This window comes from Syngnathus scovelli, chromosome 13 (genome assembly GCF_024217435.2).
Source record: "Syngnathus scovelli strain Florida chromosome 13, RoL_Ssco_1.2, whole genome shotgun sequence".
Classification (NCBI taxonomy): domain Eukaryota; kingdom Metazoa; phylum Chordata; class Actinopteri; order Syngnathiformes; family Syngnathidae; genus Syngnathus; species Syngnathus scovelli.
This window is the reverse complement of record NC_090859.1, coordinates 10301311-10310924: the sequence shown is the minus strand read 5'-3', so window position 1 is coordinate 10310924 and position 9614 is coordinate 10301311. Positions and strand designations below refer to the sequence as shown.

Below are 9614 nucleotides of genomic sequence, written 5' to 3'. Positions count from 1 at the left end.
CTACGGAAAAGCAGGAGAGACAAAAATAAAGCTTAATTTTTGCGATACCACTTCCGCCCTGTAGAGAGCGTTATACAACAAAAGAAATTCCAAAAGCTGCTTGCCGACGATCTAAGATTTTATTATCCTTTAATATTATAAGAAGTAATTTAAATTAATTTATTTTTATTACAGCTGCACACTAGCTGCATCATTCCAGTGTATTTCGAATGACCTAATTATTTTTAAATGACGCATCATATGCAAATATAATGCAAAAACGTCTCTACCTAGGAACAAATTACCTAATCACCCAATTAATAATTTCCATAACAAAACGATCGTTCTCATTTTTATTGTGAAGCACGTACAGCCTCCGAGCCACGCCTACTCGAGCTGACGTCACGCACTTGCGTTGCCATCAGGGCCACTCTTCGCTTCACCGAGCATCCAGAAGGAGTTTAATCCGACTTCTGCAACTGAAAACCCGAAGGCGGCATTCTCGATATGGTTCTCCAAAAGATTTTCCGTGCAGTTATCATGGGACCCCCGGGATCCGGAAAAGGGACGGTATCAGGGCGGATAAGCAAAAGTTTTGGTCTCCAACACATCTCCAGTGGAGATATTCTGAGAGCCAACATCAACGCTAAAACTGGTAAGCTTATTAATGCACGAATAGAACGTTCATTTGTGCAACCCCCCAAAAATGTGGTGTATTCGGTGGACTGCGTTGATAAGACCACCACACCTTGCTTATCTGGAACATACACAGGGAGTTGTAATCAAACTGGTTTGCAGCCTCTTTTGCTCCTGGGAGTAGTTTTATGTTTGCACTGAAAACACTTGGCCTACCTTATATGGCTTGAACGAACTTTGGAAGAAGGCCTCCTCGGGTATCACCTTGACGGAATGATTAAAAGAGCTGTAAAGATAAGCAAAACACTGCACGTATTGATTTTTGCATTGAGCGGAAATAGATGTGTGTGATTGTGTCACGTCGAGTCTGCTGCTCTCTGCACAATGGTAAACCATTAATAACCCTTTTCACGTGGAGCACTCAGCAGTCAAAACACGTTATAATCCTTGTCCTTGATCCAGTTTGCCTTGGATTAGAAAAAAAAAAATCCTGAAGTTTTCCAATAAAAAGAAAATAAAAACAAGTAGCTTTGAGTATTGCATAGTATTGTACATTCTAGGTTGAAAATTAAATGACTCACATTTAGCAAATAATTTCCATGGAGGTGGAGTATGACGGATGTTTGACACCTTTCAACCTTGCGACAATTTTGAACGGGTTATAAATTAATGCATGCCCATGTTTGTGTTTGCACAGCTGCCTTACAATTCTGAGGTTATCGGCTCAAATCTCAGCTTTTGTCTGCGTAATTAAGTTAATTGAGCATTAATTTCCCATAGATGTGAGCATGAATGATTGTTTGTCTATATGTGCACTATTGATTGACAACCAGTCCAGCGTGTACCCTCCCTCACCCTCAAGGTCATTTGGGATAGACCTCCAGCTCACACATGACCTTAAAGAGGACAAGCACTATTGGAAATAGATGGATGGATGATATTCAATAGGGGCTGTTCTTTGGGCTAGTTTTTAGCACTTCTTCACAATTCTGATGTTCGGGTGTTTCAATCTGCCTTCCTGTATAACATTTAGATGTTGTCTCTTATGTGGAATGAGGAAACCACAGTTGAAATTTGAACCCTGAACTTTACAACTAAGAGGCAGGTGCACAATTTGCATAATTCACATTTCATGGAATGGGAAAGACAGCTATTTCTAATCTAATTGTTTTCTTTTTTGTCAGAGTTGGGACTGCTACTCAAGTCGAGTATTGATCGAGGTCAGCTAGTACCAGATGACGTTATGTCTCGCCTCATCCTCACAGACCTTCGTGCTATAGAGCAAAGCAGCTGGCTGCTAGACGGTAAGAAATCTTTACACTGGTATGCATCAATAATAAAAAAATTCTGACACTTTTTTTTTTTATCTCAACTCCAGGTTTCCCTCGAACCGTCACCCAAGCAGATTCTCTGGATCAAGTCTACAGTGTGGACACAGTCATCAACCTCAACGTACCTTTTGACACCATTAAAGCGAGACTGTCCTCTCGCTGGACTCACCTACCCAGCGGCAGAGTTTACAACATTGACTTCAACCCGCCAAAAGTGCCGGTAAAGTTCATTATTACGATTATCACAGTTTTACAAATGTTTTGGATCTGGGAAACTGTTAGCAGTGATTAAATTAGGCCTCATTTGGAAAATTGCAATGCTTAGCTGTCCATCTTTAGTTTGATTCAACCTTTAATCACATGTTGTGCAGGGTCGTGATGATGTCACAGGGGAGCTTCTGGTCCAGAGAGACGATGACACACCAGATACAGTCACGAGGAGATTGAAAGCCTACAAAAACCAGACGGAACCCGTCTTGGAATACTACAGGTATTCAGGAACATTAAATTTCTATATCCAAAAGATGGACTGTAATACGGTCCAACTCTAGTTTTGTGGAAAGGTTTTTATTACATCAACCTCCTTAGTAGAAGTCGTGATGCTTTTTATATTTTTATTTCTGAGGTGTTGTGTGTCAGTCCAGCTATTACATCACTAGTGTCAGTTTGCATCTCAGTAGAGAAAAAAATGAGTTAAACTTGGCAGATGGTTGCCATATTGCAGCCTCTCACCATAACCCCCCCTAAGCAGCACAATGTGTAACATTTTTCTTCCTTCGTGCACATTCCTCACGGGGTTTTTTTCACCAAAGGATTGCTTCAGAGCCACGTTTGTCAAAGCTGTGGAAAGCATATTTGATCTTGTATCAAGGCACCAAAATGGTTTATAGTAAAAAAACAGAAATTGTGGACTGACTTTTAGAATACATGGATCATTGCTTTTGGTGGACGACGAAGAGTAAATCATTGGTCCCAGTCAAACCACGTGGCACGCATTAACATTGAACCCTAACTTATTTTCCCCTATGTGTCCCAATACTTTTGTTGAAAGTAATTCAGCACAATCCTTCAATGTCTGATTTGTTCCGATTTCTAAATAAACTTTCCTGAAGGAAATTAATTCAAATTAATTTGTGAGGATGCTTTGAATTTATTTTTAAAATCAATTACAAGCAACACATAAAAACACAATGAAAAAATCTGTTCAACATTTTTCTTCTACTTTGTGTTACAGGAGTAAAGGTGTGCTTGAGACTTTCACCGGTACAGAAACTAACAAGATCTGGCCTCACATTGAGACTTTCCTTCACAAAAAACTCCCTGTGCTCAATCAGAAAGTTGCATAGCAGAAGACTATGAATTTACCAGCAAAATTGTATTTATTAATACAGAAGTCATTCAGGACCGTGTCAATCACGGGACCTTTTTAGAGTGGTTGAATTTTGCTCTCGTCATTCCACATTGTGCCTTACACCAATTGAGACACAATGGAAATGTTTTCTAAAGTTAATCTTATTCAGTTAACACTCCTATGGTTCCATAGAGCCCAAATAAAGATTCAGTTTCTCATGTAGTATTCTGACTTAAAAGGGAATGTGCAATGGTCTACTGGAGTGATCCAGTAAATGAACTTTTGCACTCCAGTGCCTTTGAATGTAGTAACTGAATGTTAATACCCTCATGAACTCAATTATTTGACATTAGCATAAGACCATTTTATTTTTTTCTCAAATTGTTTTAACAAGCACACTATTGTCTTATGCTGTGACCAGTGTGTTGTGTTGTTAAACGTTGCCTTGCAATGGAAATGTGAATAAATTAAAATATGAACAAAAATATTTGCCTTGAAATCTTTTAACTGAGTGAATGTAAAAGGATAAAAATCCACAATGCATTTTTCATATAATTTAATGCACCATCTGGTCTATTTAATTCCACTCTGCAGCAGAAAAACACTTATATATATTCATATATATTCTTGAAATTATTACATTGAGCAGATAGGTAGCTGGAAGCCTGAGAAAACTGGCACAGTGACCACAATTAGTCATTCAAACGTGAAAACAGCAAACAAAACAGAAACTCTTCACACTGTTCAAATTAAAAGCGTACCACAAGCCTGCTTGTATTAAGTATTTGACTTTACTAGGGCTTCAAAATAAGTCAATTGTAATTTAAAGGGGGAAAAAAAAGTCAAATATAAAGTGCAGCACACAGTCGAGCTTCTTTCAGCAATTGAGCATAACACTTAAAAAAAACCCTGAGCCCTTTAATCTCTGCATCTTTTCCCGTAATGATATCAACTGGAGATGTTGAAATTAAAATCTTAGGAGAAAATTAAAGCAACATGCATTAAAATCATGGCGACAAACCTGGCGATTCTCCACTGAATTCTGTATCAGTTCCCAACCAGTGTTTTGTGGGAAATGAGCCACTCTCACTTAATTATTCTAAAACTGATTTTTTACCATGAATAATGTATATTTGCTCACCTATTTATGACAGCGACGTTTATCAACCAGCAGGACAATTAAATGCTCTTTCATTAGTCTGCAGAAGTTCTAATTAAGTATCTGTTCCCATTCATGTAACAGAAAAACAGCAACAGAAATACATTTCATACTGACTAAGTCAATTTGTGGGTAAACTGAGCGAAGATCATCATCATCAGTGTATATACAGTACTAGTTGAAACATTTCTGTCTGGTTGCTGTGCTGTGAGATTTTTTGTATTGTTAAATATGAGCACTGTCCTAAAAACTTTTGAGAAGCACTTGTCTAGCCTACAACGCGGGATTTCAACACGGACGCCGCTTCTGCTGCGTTAGCATCAGGCTATCTACAAATTCTGCTGCACGCCAAAATGAGGGCTAATCAAAATGCACTTGAGCAAATGTCCATTTCTTCAAATGTGTGAGTGAGATGCATCAAGAGCCACACACACACTGTAGTGTATGAAGTGCCCAAACCTTGGTTGTCATGGTAACCACGTCACCTTTGGCCCAGCAGTTTTGGTATGATTGTAACTGATTTCGGCAAGGCAAGAATTACTCTCTGCAAAGTGTGTTTTAATTCTTGATCTTGGGGGTATTTTATTGTTTTGGGGTATTTTATTGTTATGGAAACACCTGGTACAACATTATATTTAGTCAAAGTGCATAATATCTCCTGTGTCGCAATTTGGAAAAGAAAACCCCTGGAAACCGCCAAATAAATATTATTTTTTCAAATCACATTTGATTTTGTGATAAATGTCTTATCCCTAATGGAGGGCCGAAATATTAATTATCAATGCTGATTGAATGATGGATTTGTTTGACCTTAGCAATTTAGCGTGTCGTCTCCAGTAGGCTTTTCACTTTTCAAGAGGACTAAAAAGATTCTAAAAAGCGGACACCGGGTCACCACTGTAACACAGCACTCACCTCTTGTTTCTCTGACGACAAATGGTGGCATTCGAGACCTGACTAATCGTGCTGGTCTTTTTTTTCCTTGTTGTGCTTGGGTGTTGTTAAGAAGGGCTCCTAAATGGGGAAAAGGTGAAGATGGAAGAAAGGCAGCCATGTTTCCTAAGAAGTCTCCATCATGCGTGTATCGTCACTTTCCGTGGCATCGTCCTTTGTCCACCTCTCTGTGTTTATCATCAGTCCAGTTTCTAAACAGCGCTTGGTGTTGTGTTCCGCCACCTGTTGGAAGATAAAACATGAAGAATATTTAAAGAGAAACCTCATAATATTCTAAATATGTCATACAGATGAATATCAAATAGAAGGGGGGAAAAAAAGACTGTGGTTGGATGAAGCAGCGGTTGCCTCGTTAGAGGATTATTATCGATGTTTATGTAACTGCACTTTAAAGTTCACGTGCTGACCAGAGGGATTTAAACAAGCAGTCGGTCCTTCTGATGCGGAGCGAGATATGAAAGCAGAGAATGACATTAGGACAAGGAGGCAGGGCCAGGAGATTCCAGCTTTGGTTCCAACAGGCTGGATTGCATTCCTCGCCAGTAAGTTTTCTTCCGAGCCTCTCCGGCAGCATGGGGCCAACAAAAGGGGAGGAGGAAGCTTTTGCAACAGGCTTTTGCAACAAAGCATCCGGGTTTGGACTTTAGCCAAAAAGGTCATATATGTAACAGGAAAAAAAAAAAAAAATCACATTTATACAATTTCATCAAATCACATTGTCATTACTCCTACAATTCAGTCAGATCAAAATTTTAACCACTGCCACACAAAAGTGTATCTTTACTCGATACAGTATTTGTCATTCTTTCAATTACCAAATTTGGATGCCTCTAAAATATAGTAGAATATTAATGCTATGACAAACTTGACATGACAAAATTTAAACTTTACAGAAACCATTGCCCAACTGAATGACAACTACTATTAAAAGAAAAATAATACGATGGCGCCACCCTACGTGTGATCTGAGTATAGCAGTTCTCAATCTTACACATTTGAAATTTGGCTTTGCTGACCGACACGTATCAAATAAAAGATCTTAAAATGATTCTATTTTTCAATTACTGATAATCATCCCATGTATGAACAGTTGCATCCTGGCGTGCCCATCCATCATCGAGTCAAATTAACCAATAATAGTCACTTGGAGGTTGTAAAGGTTGCTAAATATAGCGACAACGTTGCCAAATTGGCAACACAAGGCATCTCGCCCGAGCTCTGCCCAAGTTGTCATGGGAACAAAAGCAGGACTCAGCATTTGCCTGGAGTAGAATTTCAAACCCTCACAGCAAAATATTTGAGTGGTGTCTCTCTAAGCAAGACATTAAATGAAAATCACAGTACACGAATGAAAATACTCACTTGTGCTAAAAAGTTCGGAGATTCTTTGGGGTCAAATCTGCAGTTTGAGCCGTTGCTTGGCTGCTGGGTTATGTTGTTGGACGTGGTGCTTTTATACCTGACCACATGTTCTCTCACTAAGGATTTGAAGTCCTCGAGTTCGGTGTGGAAGACTTCCAAGTAGACGTCTTGTCCTTCCTGCACGGCCGCAACAGATGGAAATGCTAAGTTTGAACAGCAACACGTAGCGTAATTGAGGTCCTACTAGAAAACAAAAAAAAAGGGGCTACAAAATAACTGTGAGTTTCAACAAACAAGACATAGAGACAATTTAAAATGTATTTGTTTACGGCCTCCTCTATAAACTTTCTGATGGTTCCAAATCTCATCCAGTGGCAAATAACACCATGACGTGGGTGCCTTACTTTGGCTTTTTGGAAGAATTGCCTGAAGCAGCCTCTGGGGTCCTGCTGTGAGTTTGAGGCCATCTCCAGGATGAACTTCATGGCAACTGCTTGGTGAGCCACCTGCTCCATTAATGCTTCTTTCTGCAGAAAAAAAATTATGGTGGCTCTTCTGCTCTCTCGCAGTGTTCTTGATATGTCTATCAAAATTAGGAGGTAAAACAATACAGTGCATCATTTAAACATTACCCCCTCCTGCTGGAGCGCAATGCACCACAAATATAAATAGTTGGCCGTCTCCTCGCAGATGAGCTGAGGCTTCTCTGCCAGGAATCGCTGACTGTCGTCCCATCGTCGTAACATACCTGGAAAAAGAAGCGCTCGATAAATGTGAGGAAACTGCAATTGATGCTTAAAAACACGAACCATTCAATATACTGACATGGCAAATATAATGCAACATCAGCATAAAAACAAAGACAATAAGGTTTCTCATTTTCATTGCTGATGTTGAATGTCACTTACCAAAGTGCCTGAGGTCTTGCTCAGACATGTGGACTGGCGCCTTGCACTGTTCTTCTTCCGATAGTTCATTTTGGACATTGATGATGCTCTGGTGGAGACACGGGAAGTTGATGTTGTTGACAGGCAGCAAAAAAAAAAAAAAAAAAAACGACACAAATGCAACTTCTGGCACTGTGTACACCCTAGAATTAGCTAATTGTGCATTTTTTTTCTCCACACTCACTTTATCAAAAACATCCCAACTTCCGTCAGCACCAAGCACAGGTCCTCGATTGTGCTCCCGACCTCCCAGCATGAGCTCCTTGCGGAGCCACTCCTCCACGGTATGTGTGAGCTCCGTGGGGCTCGCCCGAGTCCGAGCATGTTCCTGCTCCAGGGATTCAGAGCCGTGGAATCTTAAAGCGCAAAGGCGGTCCTGGGCCTCAGCCAGCATCCAGCTGGACACCATGGAGGTTGTCGAGCAACCCTGCTGCTGGTCCTGGCACAGTGATGCCTCGGCACAACTCGAGAGCTGTGTTGATGAGGCCTGATGGAAGCAAACAGAACATAATTATTGACTTGTTGAGTAAACAGTTAACTGATAATGTAGCCAGTAGCTACGTGCAAAATTTGAATGAAAAGAAGCAGAGAAAAGAATACAAACAATACCTTCTGCCCCATTCAAATGAAAATATTTACCTATTCATAAATACCTCCACTATAATTTTACACCTAAACTGAGAAGGGATTGAACTTTTACGTTTTAAGTGGTTAAGTTGCTAACAAAACTTTGGGGGGGAAACATTTACAAATAATCTATGTACAAAGAACACATACATTCAACACCATCTAGCAAGTGCGCAGCCAAGAACACTGTTTACAAAGAGACTAGTGTTCTTGGGAAGACGGTATTCTGCATTCTTTGTATTGAGAAAGGACCAGTGTCTGTCTCCTTAGCTCCTCTCTGTTGACCGTCCTGTCTTAAATGTAAACATTGTGCAGGTCACAAAAATGGATGCGGAGGACCCGCGGGCATTCTTTCATCCCGAAAATATTATTGGGTTTTAATGACCACACCCATTCAAACTTCATTTGGAACGAGAGGACTAAAAATACTTACTCTCATTTAACAGTCTGACGTTAGTGTCGGGAAATCTGGGGGGCCCTGAGAGAATTGGAGGGTACTGCGAGTGAAACGGGGGCTATCTCAGAGATAAACAACATAAGGGAATGGTTCTAAGTTATAAAATATATATTAGATACATACGTAGATATAGTTATCGTTATATAATAATTGTCCGTTTAGGTCACTATATAGCGAGGGTTAGCAAAACGACAATCCAAAACGCGAGCATGTGGCTAGCTGACATGCCACCAATCCACTTTTAACTTTGTTGTTCGAGACTGTCAGATATTCGGCTACGCGAACTATTATAGTTCGCTTGTATTAAGCGTGGTTGGGATGGTTGTTGGGCCGCTTACTGGAGCTGCCTACCTGCTGGCGGGGACAGCGTGTGTCCCTTTCAGGGGACTCGCTGTCGGACAGCCCGTCGTTGTTGCTTCGCCACTCCATTGCTGCTCAACTAGCAACTAGCTAGTGTGCCGTTGTGAGATTTATTATCTATCAACGAGGGAGGAGTTTAATGTAATCTGCAATGTGACGCACTACATCCCCACGACGTGTTTCTCGGTGAAAATAAGATAAAGCAGCTGCTGCAGTAAACAACAACGTCAGGGACAACAACCAAAACTCAATGGCACTGCTACTACGGGGTACTGCATCTGTCTCTTGACGACGACGTAACAACCACGTGGTACAAGAAACTTTTGTTAGATGTATTTTTTTAAATCCAATCAAAAATATATACGAAGTACTGTTTTGTGATTATTCAGGGAAGGTTAAACAATTATTTATAAATTACCTCGGAAATAAGAAATAACCATTTTTCTGGCCA

The 9614-nt window shown here is 40.2% G+C and overlaps 2 protein-coding genes across 3 annotated transcripts; one reads left to right on the top strand and one right to left on the bottom strand.

The window, feature by feature from the left end:
• Positions 1-375: 375 nt before the first annotated feature.
• On the top strand, positions 376-3782 carry ak3 (adenylate kinase 3). 2 transcript variants are annotated; one of them, XM_049739214.1, is made up of 5 exons: positions 376-634; positions 1800-1919; positions 1994-2166; positions 2318-2436; positions 3181-3782. In XM_049739214.1, exons 1-5 carry the CDS (start codon positions 487-489, stop codon positions 3290-3292), a joined length of 672 nt encoding a protein of 223 aa, XP_049595171.1. In that variant the 5' UTR covers positions 376-486; the 3' UTR covers positions 3293-3782. The 2 variants fall into 2 exon arrangements, with proteins under 2 accessions (XP_049595171.1, XP_049595172.1); XM_049739215.1 differs by lacking the exon at positions 376-634 and adding an exon at positions 1667-1716.
• Positions 3783-3838: 56 nt separating this feature from the next.
• cdc37l1 (cell division cycle 37-like 1) lies at positions 3839-9459 on the bottom strand. Its single transcript, XM_049739170.1, has 7 exons — positions 9155-9459; positions 7904-8206; positions 7681-7768; positions 7405-7520; positions 7177-7299; positions 6773-6949; positions 3839-5632 (listed from the first exon to the last, which is right to left on the bottom strand). Exons 1-7 carry the CDS (start codon positions 9230-9232, stop codon positions 5516-5518), a joined length of 1002 nt encoding a protein of 333 aa, XP_049595127.1. The 5' UTR covers positions 9233-9459; the 3' UTR covers positions 3839-5515.
• Between the last annotated feature and the right edge of the window lie 155 nt (positions 9460-9614).